The sequence below is a fragment of the Silene latifolia genome, chromosome X (assembly GCF_048544455.1).
Source record: "Silene latifolia isolate original U9 population chromosome X, ASM4854445v1, whole genome shotgun sequence".
In the NCBI taxonomy this organism is placed as follows: Eukaryota; Viridiplantae; Streptophyta; class Magnoliopsida; order Caryophyllales; family Caryophyllaceae; genus Silene; species Silene latifolia.
The window spans coordinates 283,337,124-283,362,648 of NC_133537.1; the positions used below are offsets into that span (position 1 = coordinate 283,337,124).

The window sequence follows — 25,525 nt, forward strand, 5'->3', positions numbered from 1 at the left end:
GATGGACAATATCCGTCTATAACGAAAGACGGGCCAAATACAATACCACTTTTGTAATAGGACAAACAACAAGTGAGGTAATGGAGGTAAAAAATGTCACCACTTTCATTGTATTTGACCCGTCTATAGCAATAGACGGATATACCCGTCTATAGCAAGACTAATTCCATACAAAATGTCCTTGTTATGTTCAGTCTTTCTGTAACCTTTGTTTCCTGCTTCTTCTTGCAATCGTATGGCCCCTCTCATATTCATATTCCAAAATCCAAAACCCCCACCTCTTCCCTTTTTTCTTTCATTTCATCCACTTTACCGTTGTGTCTTATAGCCTTAATTATCCATTAATTTTATTATTTAAGCAAGGCTTTGCTTTTTACTATATGGTTTTAACCCTTCTTCTTTTCGGTCGAAAGAGCTGAACAGAACTGAATTTAATGGAGCTGAATTGAACGGAACTGAAATGCAAGTTAATTTGTGAAGCGATGAGCTAAATTGAATGAAGCTGAATTGAACTGAATAAAGCTGAATTAAACTAAAATGAGCTGAAACTGAATCCAAAAGAAGAGGCTTTTTAGTACCACAAATTATAAGCCTATGAATCTATGATTAGACTTGTTAGCTTAAGATTAACGTACAAGGTTTGATTAATAAAAGTGAGTTTCAACCAATATTAACCTCTATGACAAAGCCAAAAATCTTAGAATATGTTGTCGTTTCAAACTAAAAAAAGCTCTTTAAATTAGGCAAATTTAGAAATGCAAAACGTCATTTGTCTAAAAACTTGCGACCTTAAAACTAGATAGGATATAAGGTAACGAGTCATTTTACTCTTCAAGGTTAGGTTTGGATGATAGTTTGATAGATAACTAGTTAGCTACACATCTTTCATTGAAGTAATGAGCTAGTTTTACATTCCAAGGTAAAAGAATAGTACTTATAAGTTTCTTGATTCATTGCTAAATGCTACTTAATAGAAAAGTATCTAACTTTCAACATGTGTTTAACTAAAAACCTAGTACTATTTACGATTTAGTGTCAACATTTAATATCAACATTTTACATTCTTACGTGTTAATTTGATCATTATAGTCTTTTACACGATTTGTGAGAAATAAAATATTAAATGTAATAATGTACACTGTACCAAATACGATTTACAATTTTAAAATGTTCCCTTATAAATATATACTCCCTCCATACCACACCAATGGTAACATGAACCCATTTTTTGTGAGGAAAAAAGTAGGTCCATGTTACCATTGGTGTGATATAGAGGGAGTAGTATATTTAAAAAAAAAAAAAAAAGAACACCTATTAAAATGACCCAAAGAAAGAAATAAATTCCATGCCATGGACCTATGGTAGTACAGTTGATCAAAGTTACTCAGGCATTGTAGGTCACCTGGGCTATGATCAACATTTCAAAAAAGAACTATTTAGATTCCCAAATCTAGCAAACATTGTCTAACAGTGGAGTACATAACATGACATGATCAATCCAATAAATGAAACAAAAAAATAAAACAATTTAATTCTGAAGGCCTAATTAGATACATTAGAAAAGACAATCAAATCAAATACCGTCCCTTCGGGGACATCTGATAAAATTGGAACGATACAGAGAATCAAATCAAATACATGATAATTGGAAGTAAAATAGGAAATGAAAAAAGTGGATAATGGAGCAAAGATGGAGCTTGAGACTTTGTATTTGGTTGAGTAAAAGAGTAACTTTTGTGACTTCCACAAGCAATAAAACTACTTTCACTCTTCAACTCATTTGCTTCCTTAGGATCCAAACACAACCCTGGATTTTCACTCAAATCCAAATTTCTTCCTAATCTTCTCATAAAACTTGTATTAAAAGGTATAACACCTTCTAAGAAATTTCTGCTAAGATTAAGATGGTAAATGTGATTAAGGGAGCTTAATCCTGCAGGAATTTCACCAGTTAATCTGTTGTTTTGCAATGATAATGTGGTTAAGTTCACAAGTTGGCAAAACGAAGGCGGTACAGCCCCCGAGTAGCCGGAATTGGCTAGCCTAAGTTCTTGTAATTTCACCAACTTACCAAATTGTGGAGGCAATGGCATCAGCATTGGGTTATTTTCCATGATGAAGTACTGCAGGTTAACCAGTTTGGTCAAACCATCAGGAAAGTTGCCCTTTAGCTTATTATTGCTCAAAGCAAGAAAATTTAGGGAATTTAGGTTCTCTATGGAATTGGGTATTGCACCAAATATCAAATTAGAGCTCAAATCAAGCTTCTGAAGCAAACCCAGTTGGCCAATTGCGGTCGGAATGAGCCCTGACAGTGAATTATAGCTAAGATCAAGGCCTTGTAGATTTTTAAGGTTGCCTATTTGAAAAGGAATTGACCCTGATAAAGCATTGTAGCTCAAATCAAGGTGTATTAATGAGGTTAAACTGAAAATCCCAGTTGGGATTTGCCCACTTAGTTTATTCTGAGACATTGTCAGAACCTGAAGAGACTTGAGTGTAGAAATTTGGGATGGAATTTTACCGATTAACGCCGGGTTTGACCGTAAACTGAGCTGTTCTAAAGGTGAGGATGACATTATTGGGATGGTGATTCTTGTGGAGAAGTGAGTGAAACACTGGTAGAAGAAAACAGACTGTAAATAAGGTAAACTGAAGATTTCAGAGGGAAAAGAGGCAGTAAATTTACAAGTTGGATTAGGGTAAGTTCCAAAATCAAGTCTTGTAACATGAAAATGATTGTCATTCCCAAATTTACACTCAATTCCAGGCCAAGAAGAGCCAGGTGTACAAGGGTTTGGGTAAGAAACTCTCCAATTTTTGTCATTAGACATGTTTTCCATGATGTTGAAAAGGGTATTAAGTTCAGAAGGAAGCATGTTATTGTGAGAAGATGGTAGCTTGTGTTGTTGCTTGGCATTGTTAGGAATTGAAGCACAAGGAATGACAGTGAATAGTGAAGTAGTGAGTAACAGGAGAACAAGCAACAAAGGGAGAGACAACATTATTGTGATTTGTGACTGTTTTGAGGGTCTTCTTTCTTTTTGGTTGTGTAGAGGACTAGAGGGTTTAAGGGGTGTTCTAATAAGTTGGGACTAAATAAGTAGGTGACTTATTTGTGCAAATAAAACATGTCATGGGGACATGGGGTCATTTTTTTTAAAAAAGACTTAAAGTATCGTATTTCAGTTTGTTTAACTGGTAAAGTTAGTAGTTCATACTATCAAAATCAGACTATGTTCGGGATTTCCTCTCTCAACATCAATTTATTACTACCATATCATTCTACTAATTTTCTCGATAAATTTAGAGATATTAGATTACATCCGAATTAAATGTACACCTCTCATGGAACTGGATCTCTCTATTTCCTTAAACAAAGGAGATGATCTTAACTTTAAAGTCCACCTACACAAAACTTCACAAGTTGTTACTTGTAACATTGTAACAGTCACAAGTAATGGCGACAATTATAGCTATTTAAATAATGTTAAAAGAAAGGGGTTGTGAGACGTCACAAGATCGCCATCCTTATAACTCCCTTCTAAAACTAATTTTTTTTTTAAAGAAAAAAAACAGGGAATAGGAGGTGATGTGACAGAAAATGGAGAGGTAGGGCCAAGAAATTGAGTTTTCTGAGAATTAGATGCTTAAAGAGGCAGAGGAGTGGGAAAAGACTAATAAGGTGGAGATAGGAGCAAGGCTTTTTTAGAGGTGTGGCTTGGATAGAAAGATGAGTTGGAGTTGAGAGGACATGTTTCATTTTCTGAGACACCCACAGCTCCTGAATTTATTTAACTGTAGTAACATCTCTACTTATTTTAGACTTTGTATTTGGAATCTATGTCAATTTGTTGATTCTACAGTCTTAATTTCACTTTTCAAACAGTTTTTACCCTTTACTTGTTTGGCTTCATAACAAGATGGAAGAGGTTAGACATCTTCACAAAATTACATAACTTTGTTTCATTATACGGTGTTTTTGATACGGCGATTTCTCTTTTACGTGAGCAAATAAAATTATTTTGTCACAAAACTTGGGAGTATATCATTAACTTCATAGAAAAAAAATGCTTTTATAAAGATATGCAATCCATAATATGTACTAATTGTATAATTCGAAAAAACTAATAGAAAATCGAAATGAACTTATGGAAACATAAACATGACTTTGTAATAAGTAGAGAATTTGCAGCATATATAGTACTATGTATGTAGTATGTGGAGAACTATTTAAGATTCTCAAATGTAATTTATATGAATATTATTTCATCCACTTGCACACTACCTTTTACATATAAAACTTACCAAAAGTAGAAATAGATAACAATCCACTGATACACCCTAAAATAGAAATAGATAACAAATGATCGGAACGGAGGGAGTACAAAAGTTTGTTCTATAGTAGAGTCACATTTCTTGCACCATCATGTGTGAAATGTTCATAAACATTTCGAGTTCACCAATTATAAATCCTTTAGTATTTGTCCTTCAGACCCTTTTCTATTTGACTGAAAAAAACAGACCTTAATAAATTTTAACGCAGAACATACAATAATAACTTTAAATATGAATAGACTATCAAAATGATCCAAACATAGGAAAACAAGACGGCCGTATACTTCTTGGGAAAAAAAATTGTGCCAGAAAATTATTCAAGAAAACACACAAAAAAAAAGGAAAAATGAGAAACAAAAACAATAAGAATGAAATTAGGCACAATTCCTTGGTAAAGAAACATTTAGAAACCAATACAACATTTTATGATCACAAAATGGTTTGTTAGAGCGTATTGCATGCACACAAATCATCTCAAGTATCAATGCATTAACTTACTCGTATATATGTTGCTACAAGGTTAAAGAACAAGCTAATCTGTGTCCACAAGCTCTTGGTATTACATCCCAAATAAAGTAATGCCAAATCTTTGTCTTTGGTTACCTCAAATTCACACAAACTGCCTTAAACAAATACTATAATCTGAATGTATGCATGCCATAATTTTACTCAATTCATTTCCTCAATAATTTATACTTGTTTTATTTTCTCCTTACAAAATAAAATAAGTGTAAATTATTCACTAAAACAGAGAGAATATCATATATGTAGATAAATCCCAAAATATATAGAAGTAAGTTACTGGAGGCAGAGTATTAGTGTTAATTAATTAGTCACATGAGTATTGAAATACGAGTATGTTTCGTGAGAGAGGATCTCACAATAAAATGATGGGAAGGTTAGTAAAAATGGTATCAAAATTCAAAGATAGGAGTAATACAAAGGGCCGATTTACTAATAAAATGGATCATAAATCATAATCTAGGATAAAATAATTATGTTTGTTCTGAATACGGCGTATCATATGAAAGAATCATTTTGATTTTTGAGTCATGATAAATATTACTATATCCGTCCTACTCAATAGTTTACGACGGTGGCTTTATACACGATTATTAAGTTAACTAGTGTAGCTCCCGTTCAAATGCACGGTATTTTAGATACAGATATTACAAAATTTGACAATTAATTAAACTAATACAGTTTACCTCCATTTTGAAAATGGTAGAAAATTTGCATACGTAATTCCAAGACGATATTTTATTAGCCTTATTTATGTAAAAGTTAAAAATAATTGATGTTATGAAAATAATTAAGAGATAAATATTGTTTAGTAAATATTGATAGTGAACACTAATTAATTAGGAAATCAGTAGAATATTACCTAGGCGGGAAATTTAAACATGAGGGTTTAGAGATATGTTAATCTTTTAGTATATAGGAGATTTTGATCCACAATTTCTTATTTCATAGAAAATCAATGAATTTTTTATCATAAAAATTGTGGAGGAAAATTTTTGCATATCAAATTTGTGCAGATTCTAAGCATTTCAATTTTATGAATATATCCAATTAAAAGATTATATCCATTTATAGTTCAAGATATACCTATAGGTAAATAGGGTATGTCACGTAGTATGAAATATGTATTTTAATGAATATTTTTTATATATCAAAGTCAAAGATTTTATTTTCTCGATTTTATTAAATTATTATAATAAATTTCCTTTTTTGTCGCGAAGTTAATAATAATTGTTTATAGTTTAGTTTTGTGCATAATAAGGATGAGCCAAATACTTCTCTATTAATAGCACAAATGAAAGATTTAGTTATTTGTCGTTTATAATTTGATACCTATGTTATTTTATTTTAATTAAAGAAGTATAATTTAGAGTTGATTGAAATTATTATAGTTTGATGAAAAGAATATTAATTTGATGAAAAGAATTGTTTAATGAAAAAAACATTTATTTCCATATTTGAGTCGGTGTACTTTGGCGGATTTTTTTTTCAGAATGCATATTCTCTTAGTAGATATCGAATTCCCCTTGACATATATTTTTACAACAATGATGAAGAATTCCCTTTGTTATATATTTTTACATTATATTTTACCGTGACATTATTCATTTAGGCGTGACATATATTTAATTTTAGCAATGGTTTAGGTGTGACATATATTTATTTATAGCAATAATTTTAGAGTATATGTTTTATATTCTTACAATATATTTTATAGTGGCATTATTCATTTAGGCATGACATATATTTAATTAAAGCAATGATTTAGGTGTGACATATATTTAATTATAGCAATGATTTTATAGTATATTTTTTACATGTTATAATGTTAGGCGGGAAAAAACCTAGAGACTCCTATTCATTTAGACCATCCACAAGCAGTGGTCACGCTAACTAGGTCACGACCCGATTTTACTCTTAATTCCACCATATTAACCTTGACCTATTTTCACCCTCCTGCCATAAGGTCGCGACTGCAGGTCATCAACCCAATCATTTTCCACTTCACAACATTCCCAATCATACCCCACTATCATATTATATACTTTTTTTTATTACTTTTTTATTGTTCCACCAATCAAATTTTGACATGCAGGAGAGTCACATAAGTGGTCAATTTGTGACCAAAGTGACCAAGTTTGGTCACAAATTGACCTTTGGTCACAAATTAACATCTTTGGTCACCAATTAAATACCTTAATGACCCCATTAACCATGATCAAACAAGGTCATGACCAAGCAATTGACCTTGCTTGGGGATGGTCTTAGTAAATAGGGGATGAGAGAGGAATGAATTTACAATTATTAATTAAAAAATCAAAAGCAACTTAAAATGAGGACGAACTGTAATGGTCCCCACCCACATGAGTTTGTCGTTTACTTACTAGAACTCGAAAGTGTAAATTATTGAATAAAACATACTTTCTCCGTCCCGGTCATTTGTTGTCATTTTCCATTTTTGGGTGTCTCAGTCAATTGTTGTTCTTTCTATTTTAGAACACAAAATCTCATTTGTGACGGCACATATCCGTCACTCTGGAGTGACGGATACCATTTTACCTCACAAAATACTCACTTTTTCTCTCTCTGCAACACTATTCATGTGGTCCCAATTGATTTTAGAATTGCATTTGATGAGTAATTTGATCGTCAACACTCAATTTGGTCCACTTGTCATCTTATAATAGAACATTTCCTCTTTTCTTGATATTCGTGTCAAAACTAAAGGACAACAAGGAACGGAGGGAGTAAAAAAAGGCAAGAGAGCGTGAATCATTAACGAGGACGAAGGGAGATGATTTGGATGGAAGTAGATTGCAATAATGCAATTGTACACGGCCATGAAAAACAATTAAAGTGATAATAAAGGGAGAAAAAGGACAGAAATAGATAAGTGGAGTAGTACTGTAGTAGTGCATAAATTGAGAAAAGAATCAGGAGTTAGATGTGGAAATGAATTAAATGAGTACTGCAGCAAGTCTCGTGCGAGTTAACATGAATTTGGTTTTAAATGGCATTTTCTGGTGAAAAACCTCCTGCCTACTTATTTTGAGCTTTATATGTTTACTAATTATATTTGTTTTTACTTATTATTACTCTTTTGTTACCTGCTCAATTTTACAGTCTATAACTCTTCAGGTGGTCCATTTATTTCATTCATGTGAATATTCTGATGAATCCATGGATGACATGTACTGTTTTCTATTCCCTTTCTTTATTTCCCTTACAAAATAAAGTAGAATAAAGTAAATGTAAACTATTCACTGGAACAAAGAGAGTAATACTCCCTCCTATTCTAGATAAACCTCCATATTCATGGGGAGCACTAGAATTAAGGAGATGGATTAAAATAAGGTAAAGTATTGTAGTGAGGTTAGATAATTGGAGAGAGAAAAGGTATTGTGGGGTATTATTGTGGGTGGTGTGAATAAAATAAGTATTGTTTTGGGGTAAGTTTTAAAATAAGTATTGTTGTGGGATGAGGTGCGGTATTGTTGTGGGGTAAAGTGATTAAAATAAGTATAAAATTTTACTAAATAAGAAAATATGTAAGGTATTGTGAATAGATGAAAAAGGGAAGAGGGAAGATTATGTAGAATAGGAGGGAGTATTTTATTTTTCATTAAGTACGAGTAATTGATAAATTTCCTTATTTTCAATCAAGCGTCCATTGTGAATTTGTGATAGACACCGGGTAAGTCGTTTTTTATTTTTATTTTTATGGTGACAAACTCGATCCTAAAGGCGTGAAGCCGTGAAGACATAATTTCAAGTCAGTTATTCACACAATGGTTAGCTTCTCTACTATTGGGAATGATGTGTATTTACAATTCCTTTCACAGCAATAACCCGTCTAATAAATCTCTTGGGAGGCTTGAAATTGTCCTAGATTTTATTTTGTGATGTTATGTTATGAAATATTCAACCTAAGTTGATGGATTGTGTTTTTGTCATACAGTATAGCTTAGGTTAGAGCAGGTAATGGGCCGGGCTGGGTCGTGCTTCATGTCAGCCGTCGTACCCAACCCAATTTTTGGCACGACCTAGGCACGTTCAAGCGGGTCGTCGTGCCGTGTCGTGCCAGACACGAATTTCGTTCCCCTATCGTGGGCCGTCCGTGGCCCAGCGAAAAACGGGCTTGTGCCGCATGTCACGGTCTGCTACTTTTGTTTAAAAAAACGATATTTGTAGGTAACTCTCACCCCAAAATACATAGAAGTAAGTTACTGCAGAATTGAGGGAAAACAAAATTATAATTTAAAGTAAAAATAGTCTAATAAAAAATAAAAAATGCGTACCTATAATACAAACGATATACTAATAAAAAAAGTCCTGAACTACGATAAAATAAGTACACTGTTATGAAATGAAGGGAAGAGAGAATTAGAGAGAATTGTAGAGAGGAGTTAGAGCGAAAGTAAGGGAGGCAAAACTGTATTCTTATTCCATTATGAGGGGTATATATACACATACAATGGTAGAGTTTTCATAAGATAATATATTCTATAATCCTATAAGATATGGACATCCATATAATAATAATATTCATAACACTCCCCTTGGATGTATATTACTGAAGAACATGTCTCGTTAAAAACCTTACTAGAAAAACCCTATGGGAAAAATGCTAGAAAGGAAAAGAGTACAATAATCATCAAACACACATGATAATAGCTGCCTCGTTAAAACTTTTCCATGGAAAATCCAGTGGGACAAAACCATGGATAAAGAAAAAGAGTACAGCGCGTGTCAACTCCCCCTGATGGTTACATAACTTGATAAATCTTGAAATGAACCATGCTTTGACGTAACTTCTCGATCGTTGAATAAAATCCATCGTAGTTGATAAACTTGATATCTTCAAATCCTTGATAATTGCTATCTTCATATTTCATTAGAACTCACAATTTGGGTGTAGTCATTTGTGATGACTCTTGGATCTTTATTTCAAATAATACTTCCACAATAGTGATAGAGAATTTCTCGATAGATGACATAATATTATATGTCAAGAATAACTCATCTTAATAATCATAGCGTATCAATTCGCTTATTGTGCTACCTCGTTAAAAACCTTGCTAGGAAAAACTCATTGGGACAAAAAACCTAGTCGAAGGGAAAAAGAGTGTAGCCATCATTTCTTAATTCCTTGTCTTAAGGAGGATCAATTTGATAAATATTATTAAATAATCATCCAATACCTTTGAGTCATTTCGTTTGCTAAACCATGTATGTATGGATTGACATTTTCATTGTAGATTTTCATTACATTATTCTAATCGTTATGGTACTTCTGGACCATAAAATAATTTCACATGTTTAGCATGAAGCTTATTTAAATCATTATTCTCATATGCTCAAACTTCAGGTTGAGACAATAATAGTTTCCTTCAAGTAAACTCTACATAAATTTAAATATTTCATTTTGGAAATAATCACGATAACATTTCAATCGTGTCGTAGAGATTCATATATAATCATGAGTTCCCAAAACTCAAGAGGCTCCTATAGGGAGTTATCCTCGTTGGAGTATCTCGTAAGATAACATTTCTCCTTTTTTTAAACATTTATCCATTTAAAAGAATATTATAAAACATGTTCATACATATGATATAAAACTAATTCTAAACAACAGTTATATAACAATGTAATAATTTATGTAAAATAAAACTAATTAACATGCAAAGGATGAACTTAATCTCTAAATGCACAAGATGATGACTCGGTAATGCAAACTTGTACAGTTTCATTTTCCAATATTCATAACCTTCAATTGACTTCAGGTCAATAGTTGGACATTTAGTCCATGAGCTCATTTATAATCATAGATTATATGTCGACAATCAAAATTGGACTTACTTATAAGATCCCCATTATCTAGTCCATTATATTCCGCGCGCAAATGCATATCGGTTCCTTAAACATATCGATATAATTTCAATATCTCGTGATATTGTCAGTACTGATCAATGATATCTGAATATATTTGGCACCATTCCTTTTTTATATAGGCCATCTATTATCATTCAGATATTTATGTCACTTTCAGGATATCCAAATATTTTACTCCATAGGAGTACCAACTGCCCAAACTTGCCATTTTCTTACTATTAGAAATATGTGAACCGATATGACTCTCACACTATATTTCATGTGTGCTTTATTGTTCAATTTGGCAAGAATCTAATTTTCATTACATATATTTTCTATGACTAATTTATAGCTCGCTATACCACATATAGGGCTAATTTGTCTATAATTAAATCATAGATTTTAATGTAACATACCACATTTTGATAAGGTGATCAAACTGGTATTATAATACATCTTCATATATAACCAAATGAATACCATCATTTCTAACTCCATGAACCTCTATTTGATGTATTTCTTATTGAAAACAAACCGCTGAACTTCAGGTTCAGTTGGGGATAACATATTTATTTGTTTTTACCAGCTTTTCCTTAATCATTCTCCACCCTAAGGTGGTAAAAACTATAACTACCTTAGACCTCAATTTCTCATATCATCGATGAGAACTTATATGGGCATTTTTGTACAATACGAGAATATTTCAGGGAGTAATATATAATGCAGTTGAATTTTAATTGTGCTGAATCACAATGCCCAATTCGGAGACTAACGCTTTCATATTATAATCAAACTGTGATTCCCATACAATAACTACTCGAAAAAATTATTATAGTCAATCCATACATGAACATTTAAGTTCTTTATTACACTCCGAGTAGTTGTTAAATCTCCAATAAATATACTCAGTTTCTGTGTAATGTCTTGCCTTTAATAAAGTACACGAGGAGTTTCAGCACTTATATTTTCTTTAGATAAACTTCAGGTATACCAAAACGGGTATAACTAGTATTGGTGCCCGGCTTCGCCCGGGCTACCTCTACTTCCATTAAAATTTTTTCTCATTAAATAAAATTACTTCATAACTCATAAATTTATCATTAATATATTTTTTATAACATATCCTAAAATTACGATAAAATAAATTTTGAGACAAATTCACTATTCCCGCTATTAATATTTTACTCTTATTAATGAAAAAATATCAATAACATTTCACTACTTGCCCGTAATCATTGTTACTTTCACTACTCCCGCCGTAATTATTGTTACTGTCACTAATCTCGCATTAATATTTATAATTTCACTACTACCGCCGTAATTATTGTTACTTTCATTATTGCCGCATTAATATTGATTATTTCACTACTCCCGTTGTTGTTTCTATCACTCTCACTAATCTCGTTGATAATATTGTTACATTTACTATTTAAATGAGTGATTACTATCACAAAAATTCTACCGTCCTCCCGGAGGACGGTACTCCTCACACACAAACACATTCCACCCAAGTGGAATATTATAATGACTTGTGTGTGAGGAGTACCGACCTCCGGGAGGACGGTAGAATTACTCATACTATCATATAACTTTATTCAATGTTACTACAATTCTTTTTTTTACTGATGACATTACTTTTACTACTTAAGCATGCAATTTTAAAAGGATTATATATTTAAATAAATATATTACATATATGCATTAAATCATATCGAAAGAAGTATGCAATATTATATATTATGGAATCTAACTTGAATTATTTATAACCTACTTATTATATTTTTGTATGTTAAATAATTAACATCTCTATACATCTAATAAATTATAAAGTTGATTTTAAATTTAATATATAATTTTATGATGATAATAATTAGTATCATAGGTGTGCATGTTTATACTAATTAATTATTTTATTTTAAGGAAATTGACCATCTCCTAGTCTTCTATAAATATTTAGGAAAATTACCAAACATCTTCTTTCTTTTACTCTCCTTGAAATTGACTATCTTAATTAATTATTTTATTTTAAGGAAATTGACCATCTTAATTAATTATTTTATTTTAAGGAAATTGACTATATTTAGGAAAATTACCAAGCTTCTATATAATTTAGTTTTAACCCAAACTATATAATATTTGCATTGAGATCCCTTAATCGGGTCCATCACACGGTGCTAATAATTTTAAACTACATACTATAATTAATTTGTATACGTTTCTTTAATTACATTGAAGTCCCTTGATTTCTGGAATTAATATATAGTATTGATAAGAACCCGGATGGCCTTAACTGTCACATCATAACCATTTCATGTCAACTTTCTTAGTTGCCCATAATCCAAGGCAATCTTTCATAAGAATAGGCCGTGTCTCGAAAATTTCATTTGTCACACGCCATAATTTAAATGACGATATTCCGCATTAATTCCTTAAAATTATGTGTATATAATATTAAACAAGCTATAACCAAGGTAAAGGTCAAGTGCATTAGATAAGATTATTAACTAATTTAATAAAACTATCTTAACAAGGAAACCAATGCATTGAAACATGACATGTAATCACCCACCATTTGTAAATGTAAGGCATGTAATAATAAGACAAGGTTTAGATGCAAAACTTCCTAATCTAGAAATCCACATATATCAATATATTATTTGCCTACCCTTAATATAGGCGCCCACATAAATTTTATTTAAAGGACTAAACATATTATACTGAATTCAAAGGGTGATACAAGTCAACGTATTACATGTATACATGTCGAAATTGTTTCTTCGTAAACTTGTACGTGTCTGACGATTATGATCATATACTATCTTTTATGGGTGTATGTATGGACAGCAAGTCTTGCTATAGACGGATATATCCGTCTATAGCAAGAAACGGGTCAAATAAGGTGATATTTTTGGGCCCCACCATGCAAGTTGTTGTTTGTCTTATGCGTAATGTGGTATGTTACTTGGTCCGTCTTTAGTTATAGACGGATAGTTGCCGTCTGTAATGAGATTTTGTGATGTATGGATCTTATTTATGCAATTAATCCTGTTCCATTTAAGTGATTAATAAAAAGCATAGGACAAAAGACATTGACAAACAATTTCAAATGATTGCGAGAAGTTAAGTGAGATGGTCAGATGGAGGGGAAAAAAAAATATCTTGAAGACAAACTAGTAGGTTTTTTTTTTGGAAAGTAAGTGCATAACATTAACAAACTAGTAGGTTGATTCTAATAACCATCGCTAATAGTATATAGTAGCAAGCAGAAAACTAAATCAATGGCAAGCAGAAATATATTCCTATTTTGTAAACATTCATGTATAAACTTAGATTTCATTCTTAATTGTGATAATATATATTCACATTATTTGCAAATATTATAAACCTCAGGTCATAGTATAAATGTCAAAATTTCCACCCATAAATAATTTTTCTCTTTCCTATATCGAATTTCGAGCATATATGAATCTCACATGACTTTTATGAGATATTTCTTTTGATGAACGAATATGGCTCAATAAGGCCACACCATTAAGCTCAATTAAGGCTTCTTTATTTGCCTCATCAAATGCCACATTATTAGGCTCAATTAAGGCCGCAATATTAGGCTTGTCATAACGCCATATTCTCGATATCTGCTACAAACAGAGTCTTTATGAAATGTCACATTCATTTTAAGGAATGGATCAAGTTTCATATCTCATTAATTACACGTTCAACTTCAGGTGAACAAAAATCAATTCGCAAATAAATTTGCCTTTAAAAAAAACCGCTTTAAAATAAACAACTGTTCATATTCTCAAAGACGTGGACTTCTGGCCACTAGCATTTACACGTGGATTTCTAGCCACTTACACTTATACAATATGAATATATTATGAATATATTATATTGATGAGACGGCGTTAAATTATTACACACCTTTAAAACTTTGAAGTTCAGGCCAAAGTTGGACATATTGCTCATCTTTATAATAAATCTTTAGAACTTCAGGTCCAAAAATTATATGATATGTCCTTTTTCAAAATGTGTTTCCCACGTGAATGGAACTTTTAAATAATCAATAGATAATCTATAAGATTGATGTAATAATAATTATATACACTGTTACAAAATACTTCCGAATGAACTATATGATCAAAATATATTAATTCCCTTAATACACAATATCAAACTAATTCAATTCTATTTACCAAATATTAACTAAAATAATGATGCAAATTCATAAACTCAATTTCGTCGGGGGAAGTTTAGCCTATATGTAACTTTGAATTACAATCACAAAATTTAATTATTCAACAATTACATGACACGTCAATGTTTGTAATATAGGATACATACATAAATAGGTGTATCGATTTATATTTTTTCTCTTTTACGTAGCTAAAAAGTAAACATACTTGCGCAATACGAGTATCTTAGTTATTGAAAAATAAAATTAGGGTTAGAGACTCGTGCTGATAACGTGTTATGAAATAAAGGGAAGAGAGAATTAGAGAGAATTGTAGAGAGGAGTTAGAGCGAAAGTAAGGGAGACAAAACTGTATTCTTATTCCATTATGAGGGGTATATATACACATACAATGGTAGAGTTTCCATAAGATAATATATTCTATAATCCTATAAGATATGGACATCCATATAATAATAATATTCATAACATACACTTATTATGCACGTACAAAATGAAGATCATTTTGATTTTTGAGTCATGAACAATAATAAAAGCGTTAACAAAAAATATATAATGAGATACGGGAAAAGTGGTATCTCAATAACTTAAAAGATAGACTAACACTCCCACTTGTAGTTCACTCGAATTGCTACAAAGATTAAATATATGTGACTAGTTTTTACAATAATATTGCAATTCGGTTCAAATTGGGACTTTAACCACATTGGAGGACTCTGTCCAATATGAGTTGAACAATTGGGTTTCTAATAGGGTTGATTCAATCGAGTTGAGAGTCAGTTTTGAGCGTACCAAGAAAGTAATACTCAAATGGAAGGTAAGGTGAAGCAAACACCACTCAAATGAAAAACAATGAAGTAAGAATAATCAAGGTAACTAGCTGAAGGATGAACATTGTATTAACAGGGGAGAACACTCTACATTTTTGATTCTTACAACAAACTTCCCTTCATACCTTGATCATTTTTTTAATTATGTCTTATGTTGAATGACCAAAGACCGACTAACCATGGGCTAAAGGGGAATATCACACACGTTTAAACTTGCCATCATCAAAGGGGGAATTTGTTAGAACACACTTGGTTGATGATGACTACAAGTTTCATTATTATTTGATTGTTTGCTCTTAGTTACAAATGCTTAGTGTTTGAAGCAATCAAAGGACTTCCATGAAGGCTCAAATGATCAAGATTGAAGTCAAGACAAAGATATCTCCAAGGCTTAGTCAAATGTTGTAGGCTCAAATGATCAAGATTGAAGTCAAGACAAAGATATCTCTAAGGCTTAGTCAAATGTTGTAAGTGTAACATTCTCATATTGTCAAGTGGTTGCAAAACCATGCAACAGTGCGCTGCATTGTGGTTTTTGATACGACCGTATGGAGGAATTTTATACGAAAAGTTTAAGTGTTAAAATCTTTACTAAATTCACGTTCTCGAAGTTTTAACATTTGAAATATAAAGTTTGAAAACAAAGAGGGCTGATTTTCATCGTCGACGTTTTAGTAAACATCGTCGACGTTTTCATTCCAAAAGACAATATTGCCCTTTTCACATTACTCACATTTATCTCTCTAAAAAATTTTCTCTCTAATTCCACAAAAAAACAAACTAAATTAAACAAAAAAACCGACAACAACAATTAACAAGATTAATTATCATGACGGAACCCGAATCATCGATACGTAAACAACATAATCATTTCATTTTTTTTGTTAATTTTCATTATAATGCGTATCGTTAAATCTATTCGTTAGTTGATTTAAGACACGTACTTACTTAATTGTAGTAAACATGCGTTTTTTTTTGCATAAAATATGACATTGTGCAAATCATGGACCAACCACTAAGACTAAGCGTACGACCATGGACCAAACAATGAACCCCAACGTGCGACCATGGCAGCACGATGAACCCAACGTGTGACCATGGCAACACGTTGAGATCCTACGTGTGACCATGGCACCCACGTTGAGATCCAACGTGTGACCATGGAAGCACGTTCAGACTCATCGTTTGACCCATGGAATCACGTTGTGATCCATCGTGTGACCCATGGTCCACATGAGATCTGGACGTTTGGCCACGGTCGGGCTTTGAGAACCATTGTTCGGCCATGGTTGAACGTTGAGCGTCGTGGTTTGGCCATAGAGTGCTTGTTCGGTCTCAAATTTCTGTCTGTGGTCGGACAATAAACTCGTTTTTGCTTGTTTTTCTCTGGTTTAATGTAATTTATTAGGTTATGTATCGTTTTTGTTGTCTAATTATTGTCCAAATTGCATGAAACAGGATTCGTGGGAGAGTTTTAGCGAGAATTCAATTGATTACAACTTGTTGTTCATGACGACTTTAGATTTTGAAACTCGTGATGAAGCTTTCAATTGGGCTAATAGAGTAGCATTCGAGAATGGGTTTGCTTTGGTTAAAGCAACTAACGGAGTAAAAAACAGAAGAAAAAAAGGGTTGTTGGGATGTTATTTTTGATGTAAAAGACATGGGCTACCCCCGCCAATAGATGATCTCGAGAAGCCAAGGAGGACGCAGAAGTGTTCATGCTTGTTCCGTATTCGTGCCGTGCAAAATCACGGGTTAGGATCCGACCAACTACTGAACCCTATCAGCAACATCATCGGAGAGCTCAATAGCTAGAATATCCCTCGCAGCATTCGGCATGTCGTAGCACTTGAGCAACGATCTCAAGTTATCCTGGTTAGGATCCGACCAACTACCGAACGCAACATGTCCAGCAAAGCTCCGTAACACGAAACTCTTTGCAGGACTACCATGAACGGGTTCCCTTAGGATCCAAGAAGTATCTCTCGTCGGCCTCGGCCTCGACCTGTCTGTGCTCGAGGACTACTCTCTGGCACTCACATAGCGGCCTCTAGGATCCCGGGTCAACCTCTGAGTCAACACCCTCTGAGATGACGGGTTCCCTACGACCCGAAACTGATCAACATCCTCGTCCTCTGACGTGTCATCTAACGCCTCCTCCTCCTTCTTCTTCTCCTTTCCAACATGCCAGTAACTACCAGCAAACTCCGTGAACTAGCCTCCTCCGAAGCACTAGCGATGTGACCGGGAGTAGGTATCATAACCATGTGACACGCCTATCTAACTGGCAGTGTCGGTTGCCGGGTTTGGACCGAAAAACGCAAACGACGCTTCTGATACCCGTCGTTGTGAGTACCAAAGATAAAATTTATAATCTCCTATTAAGACTAACCTAGGCTAGTGGTAACAGGGTCGAACCACAAGGAGGCAGTTGTAAACTTTAGTTGATTTATGTTCAGTCTGAGGTAACTATTATGGGGGTTGATTTGAACTGATCTAAGACTAAGAGCGAACAAAGATAATAAACTAAAAATACGATTTAAACAGATAAAAGAAGGGTACTAGGATGATCGGTTCATTATAGCTTCGGCGGCAGCAAACTAAGTCGGTCTGAATCAAACACAGGTAAGGCGGGAAATAAAGAGGTCCTCTCGGTCCACTCTTAACAAATAGCATCTCTCGATCTCGCCATAGGTCCCTAATGTCACTAATACTAACTCTCGTCCTGAAAAGTGACTAACGGTCTAAACTATACCTATCTTTCGATCTTAGCACAGTTTAGTCGATTTAATTGATGGTCTAATAACCTCCCCTATCTTTCGATCTAATGGGTCAGTCACGAAATAGGTATCTAACTGGTCGCATGCATTCGATTCGTTAAATACAAGATTAAATTCAATTAAAACGAATATAAACCCTACGAGGTCGATCGATCGATGATAAGGTCGATCGATCGACCAACACGCGAAACTTGACCTTCCCTAATCTAATGCCGCCTATGCCATAAATCGCCTACATCCTAGCACTAAAGAATTAGCTACTCATGATGAAGGTAAAAACAACAATAAAGCTAATAATGATTACTGAGTTCATGCTTAAAGTAAATAACAATAATGATAACACGATAATTGGCTTTGGGGCACTAACTATCAAACCTATACTAATAACGAAAGTAAAACAATAAAATAAAACTAGGGCAGAATGAATACCGAGGTTTAAGAGAAAGATTGAGAACAAAGGCAGAATTCCAATGCTAAAATCGATATCCCAAACCCTAGTTACTCGAAATAAACTGAAACTGAAAGTACTGTATTGTGATAGAAACTTAGATAAAAACTTCGATCTCTCAACTGATGGTTTTATGTTACGTTATATAGAAATCAACGCAACATCTTATTTCCTAAACCTAAACTTCACGGGCTTCAAGATTCACGGTCTTTCAATTCACGTCTGTAATCGAAATCTGGTCGATCGACTGGTAATGCTGGTCGATCGATTGCTCCTCAGCAAACAGTAGCTTCTGGAACCCGAGCATTGGTCGATCGACTGAAGGTGGTCGTCGATCGACTGGCTGAGCTGCTAATTGACTTCTTAAAATACGTGGACTCGTCTTTTGGGCCTTGGATTGCGCACCAAGCTCGTTCCTTGAGTGATTCCTTTACGTCATTTGCAATGCAGATTACTCGGGGGCGGATTTGGCCTGATTTCCCGTTGAATTCTTCACATTTCTGCAATAATGTACAAAATACGGAAGTAGACGGAAATAGGGAGAAATGTAGCATAAACTACAAGAATGAGCTCTGAAATGCGTGTAAAATGGGATGTAAAACATCATATAAATAACACGCATCAAACTTCCCCAAACCAAACCCTTGCTTGTCCCCAAGCAAGAACTAGACTCGATCTAATGACCTAATGGAACGAGTTCAATCTCAGAGCGAAATGCAACTGTTAAGCCTAAACCGATTTAATGCACAACCAACAATCAATTAGTAATGTGAATCATGCAAACGAGTTATAAAGTCGTTAAAGATCGCTGCACCTTTGACTATAGAGACTTATCAAATTGGACTCTCGCGGGTCGCTCAAATCACTCAATAAGTACAGGTGAATATATGTAAGATAGAAAGAAGTAATTTTGTAGTGACTCTCACCTAACTACGACCTATGAAAACATGCCAGCAATAAAATATGAAAATGACCTCTACGACCGTACATACGCACTCCAACCGAACAGATGACCAATGACACATGCCGAGGTATATATGGGATATGTGAGGTATGGGTAAGAAGAGGCAAAACATTTTATGGAAAAGTGGCGGTACAGGTGATCAAGCTAGTACCAAAACGGGACCAAATGGCAACATCCAACTTCTTGCTCATAAACAACGAAACGGTGCTATAGCAAGCACAAATCTCACAAATCTCCAAACTAACAAATCAATAAACTCCCCATAAAATGTGAATAAAACATGGGAGCAAAAATCGCCAAAAGATAAGGATTGAATTATGCGAATTGATTTCTTCCTCGAATCTTCAGTCGAACCTCAGTCGATCGACCAAAAGGTCGAGTCGATCGACTGCATGAACAGTACGGAACTCAAAATTTTTTCTTTTTTTTTTCTTTTCGAATCATTTTTCCATTTTTTTTTTCTTTTCTATTTTTTTTTCTTCATTTCGTTTCCCAACCATCATCTCAAAATGAGCATATGCCACCAAAAACCGAGTAACAATCCCAAGGACACAAACTACTAGCTTGACAAAGGTAGGCTAAATGTAGGATGTAGTAAACGGGACAAAAAGGGAATTTTTGGCAGTGTGAAGCTTATGGGTAAAATGAGAAAAGGGAAACCTCTTCCACATGTGTCAACAAACCACAAACCGAATGCATACAGGTATTAAGTAGATCAAATTCATATTCATGCAAATTAAGGAAACATGTCTCATAAGGAGTACTACTCACATTCCTAGATAAACTGGTCATGAATGTCACCAGTTATAAGCTCTAAACCTCAGAAATATGACGTAGCTTGCCAATTTTCTAAGTCAAGTTTAAAGTTCAGCAAATAAATTAACGAAAACTCGTAGGTATGCATATGCGATTCTACTAATAACATGTTAATCTAGCAAGGCTCAGGCGAAACAGGTGCAAAATGCAAAATCATCATAGAAATACTACCGTTCCGACTCGACCTATATGCTAAAATGAACGTGCATTTTTTGAAATTTTGAAATTTATTCAATTTTTTTTTGAATTTTTCTGTATATATATAAAAGAAATGAAGTAAACAATGCAAAACAAAATTAAACGTGAATGCAAGCAAATGATATGCGACGCAAAACCCTTCCCCAAACCAAATCGCACAATGTCCCCATTGTGCAAAATCATATAGTGAAGAAAAGAGAAATGGGAATTTGCGAGAAAATAAATAAGCAAGATACAAAGGAAAGATATGGAACTCACAAGACTTTAAGCGCAGCAAAGGAAACCTCCCCAAACCAGCGTGAGCTAGGAGGTTTCAGTAGCTAGCAGTGCTACCAATAAAGACCTGAAAAGGCAATTGAAAACCACGCATAAGACCGAAGAAAACAATTTTGAAGTGTAACAATTGTGCACAAATGAGACAAGCGAAGAAATATATAATTCGACGGAAAATAAAGTGGAGTAGAAGACTCCCTTAGGTCCGCATATCGACCAAACACAGCAGGGGAGAGGTCGTGAACGAATATAGCGGCAGCAGTGGTCGATCGACCCCTGAGATCAGTCGATCGACCAGGTGGACGTGAACAGTAGCTTCTATAAACCTGCAATTTAGTCGATCGACCAATGGTGCCAGTCGATCGACTGAAAATACTGCTGCAGCGTCTTATTTCTTCGTAATTGCTCAATGATTTGAGCTAACAAGCTCTAAATGCCTGCAAATGCACAAAAGTACGCGCCAAAATTGCGCAAAACCCAGAACGAAATCTAAAGTACTTAAAAATCCTAAGCAAAAAGAATAAAAGCGAAGTTTTCGCGCACACAAAAGCAATAAAAATGTCTTAACAAAGCAAATAGAATGAAGTTTATAACGAACTTGATCAACTAATAGTTGATCAAGAAGGACCACGGTATGGCCCACTTCATCGGCTTCTGGCTACTAGAGGTAGCCTCGTAGGTGCTCATGTTATCAGTTGCACCCTTCTTAGCTTCGACAGTCGGAGAACTCAGCTGATCAGCTTCGTCACCTCTCCAATCAAGGACTTCCTTGGGATCGTCAGACTCCAAATCAGACCGTCTCACCTTGGCTGGCTCATCTTCCACTTCCTCATCGGTCCCATAGCTTAGGCATCCAAGACCTCCTCTTTGAGTGATAGGCTCTCTCGCGGCTGGAATAACTTGCAGCTTGCTCTTCCCCAAACCAGCTCCTGCATTATTAGAAACAGACAAATCTTCCTCCAGTTTGCTCCCGGTCTGGGGCGGAGGGGTTACAACAGGAATAGAAATAGGCATATCGGGAAGTACAAAGTACGATTTCTTTTCAGAAACCGTATTACAAGTTACGGGCCACATGGGATCCTTTTTCTTAGCCTACGGGCAAAGACAATAGAGTGCTTTCCCACTTTGAAAGTCAAGGTTCCTAGACCGACATCTATAATCGCACCAAGAAGTGTGCGTAAATGGCCTACCCAAAATAATGGGAATATGGTCATCCTCGGGCATGTCAAGGACAACAAAGTCGACAGGGAAGAAAAACTTCCCTATCCGGGACGGGTATGTCCTCTAGGACTCCTATAGGCTCGACCGCAGATCGGTCGGCCCATCCGAACCTGTCATCTCGATTATTGCAAACCCGGTCAACTTAAGCTTTCTAGCTAGACTCAAGGGCATGACACTTATGCTAGCTCCTAAGTCACATAATGCCTTTTCGATAGAAAAGGTACCTATCTTTTGCAAGGAATCGAAAACCGCCCAGGGTCTTCTAACTTATGGGCGCGTGTGAGACAAGTAGGAGCAAGACTCTTTAGTTAACGCAACAATGTGAACATGTTCAAGAGATTTTTTCTTTGACAACAACTGTTTCATAAATTTAGTGTATGTTGGCACTTGGTTAACTAACTCAAGGAAGGGTACCTGAACATTCAAGCTACGAATAACTTTCTCAAATTTACTAAAAGATAACTGCTCCTTCGTCGGCACGAGTCTCTCCGGATATGGGGCGGTAAGGAGTACCTTAGCCCTCTCCTCTAAGTCGCGTGTGCCGGTATCCTTGGACCGAGGTGAAAGTCCGTCACCTTCTCTTTGTTGAAGCTAGACCCCTCCTCGGACCGTCTCAAATGAGAACCATTGACCGTCATTGATCGAACTTGAGCCGGATCGACCCATCAAGCACTCGGGTCGGCCCCCAAAATTTTCGGGACGGTGGTTCCCCGAAACAAGTGGTCTCGTAGATTATTTGGCATCAAAGGACGAAATTCTTCACATCAGCAGCGGTCTCAGTCGATCGACCCATCGTCCTCGATCGATCGATCGAGATGTCTGATTCGAAGCTCTCAGTAACCCGTGAGTCGGTCGATCGACTAGGTACTTGATCGATAGTGAAATGCCTGTGACGTCTTTTTCTTTGATTTGTTCGTTGAAGCTTTCTCTTGACTTGTTTCCGGCTCATCTTTCTCAACAGCATCCTCAACCATTGCAGGACCATCAAGGGTGGACCCGCTCCTCAAAGTGATGGCATTTAGGGTCTCCTTTTGTTCGGGTTGAGTGGGTAGGTGTCCGGGAGCTCGAGTGTTACTTTTACTAGCCAGTTGAGCAATTTGGCTCTCAAGTAACTTCATCCCGGCCTCTCTTGCTTGGGACTCCTTAAGCAACAGATTCTTAAACTCGGAGAACTCAGAATTCTGTGATTGTTGCTGTTGCGGCACATAAGGAGGTTTCTGGTATTGTTGTTGCTTTTGATGAGGGGGGACATAGGGTTGTTGCTGCGGCGGATGTTGGGTTGGATTTTGGACATTTTGGCTCCTCCAACTCAAGTTTGGGTGGCTTGGCTCGTAGTAGGTGTTTGTCTGCCTATAGTGTTGAAAAAGGCAAAGACAAGATTCAAATGGACTAGGGCGGTTTTCGAGACATGGCCCTCAACTCCACACCTTTCACGAGGCACGAAGGGACCGTCGACACAAAGATTGACTTGGTATATCCCACCCTTAGAGGCTCCTCCTAGCTCATACTTGTCAAATCTCGCGGTGAGAGCCTCAAGTGCAACAACAGAAGAGGATTCGCAGCTCTCTCCTGGTTCCCTCTCGAATTCCCGTATTCGGCCTTGTGGGTAGCTAGATCGTCAATGATCTTCCACCCCTTGGTTGCTCCCAGATTTTCAGCCGAATCTTCCATTAGCGTGACATCCAAAATGGCCCTCTGATCGTCGTACAACCCATTGTAGAAATGATTGCACAAACTCCACTTTTCAAACCCATGGTGCGGTATGGTTCGCACCAACTTCTTGAATCGGACCCATGCTTCATGGAAATTCTCATCTGGCCCTTGTTTAAAGCCCGTGATTTGAGCTCTAATAGCGATCGTCCTTGAAGCAGAGAAGTACTTCTTGTAGAACGCTAATGCCAATGTGTTCCAATCAGTGATCCCCTGAGCGGTCCGGTCCAAATCTCTATACCACTCCCTTGCAGCATCACGTAGGGAGAAGATGAACATGGTCTCCTTGATTTGATCCTGGGTCACGCCAGCTGGTGGGGGAATGGAGCAGCAGTAGTCAATAAAGGTCTCCATGTGCTTAGCTGCATCTTCATTTGCAGCTCCCCCAAACTGATTTCTCTCGACCATAGTAATGTAGGCAGGCTTTGGTTCGAACTTCCTGGCATCTCCCGGTAATTCGAACCCCTTGTATAAGTTATCGGCTGTCGGCTCAGAATAACTAGCTATACTTGCTTCCTCGGCCATGATGGTTGGAATTTAGGAGAAGTAATGTCTCGGTGAAGAAGTGGAAACGGTGAAGACTGTGGGTCTTCTTTGAACAGATCGTTCTCGTGATAGCTTGTGAGTACTCGGCTCTTCCTCGTCGGTAATACCCTTTGTGTTCGTCTCAACTCGCGCAAGGATCTCTCAAGCTCAGGGTTCAATGGTACTAATTCTCCACCCTGTGACCTGCGCATAAGAAGAAACTACAAAAAGAATATAAGAAAAGTTTAAGGAACGGATGTCCCTTAAACTAAGAAAGACTAAAAATAAAACAACTAAAGTTAGGACTATTGCCTCCCGTAACAATCGGCGCGCCAAAATTTGATACCCGTCGTTGTGAGTACCAAAGATAAAATTTATAATCTCCTATTAAGACTAACCTAGGCTAGTGGTACAGTGGTCGAACCACAAGGAGGCGGTTGTAAACTTTAGTTGATTTATGTTGATCGAGGTAACTATTATGGGGGTTGATTTGAACGATCTAAGACTAAGAGCGAACAAAGATAATAAACTAAAAATACGATTTAAACAGATAAAAGAAGGGTACTAGGATGATCGGTTCATTATAGCTTTTGACAAAGAAACTAAGTCGGTCTGAATCAAACACAGGTAAGGCGGGAAATAAAGAGGTCCTCTCGGTCCACTCTTAACAAATAGCATCTCTCGATCTCGCCATAGGTCCCTAATGTCACTAATACTAACTCTCGTCCTGAAAAGTGACTAACGGTCTAAACTATACCTATCTTTCGATCTTAGCACAGTTTAGTCGATTTAATTGATGGTCTAATAACCTCCCCTACCTTTCGATCTAATGGG

At 35.6% G+C, this 25,525-nt stretch overlaps 1 protein-coding gene across 1 annotated transcript; it reads right to left on the bottom strand.

The window, feature by feature from the left end:
* Positions 1-1,506: 1,506 nt before the first annotated feature.
* Positions 1,507-3,141, bottom strand: LOC141616819 (uncharacterized). Its single transcript, XM_074433971.1, has one exon. It carries the CDS (start codon positions 3,003-3,005, stop codon positions 1,626-1,628), a length of 1,380 nt encoding a protein of 459 aa, XP_074290072.1. The 5' UTR covers positions 3,006-3,141; the 3' UTR covers positions 1,507-1,625.
* Between the last annotated feature and the right edge of the window lie 22,384 nt (positions 3,142-25,525).

Excerpts from the sequence above, each read along its gene's own strand:
- LOC141616819 (XM_074433971.1), bottom strand. The coding sequence starts at position 3,005 with ATGTTGTCTCTCCCTTTGTTGCTTGTTCTCCTGTTACTCACTACTTCA.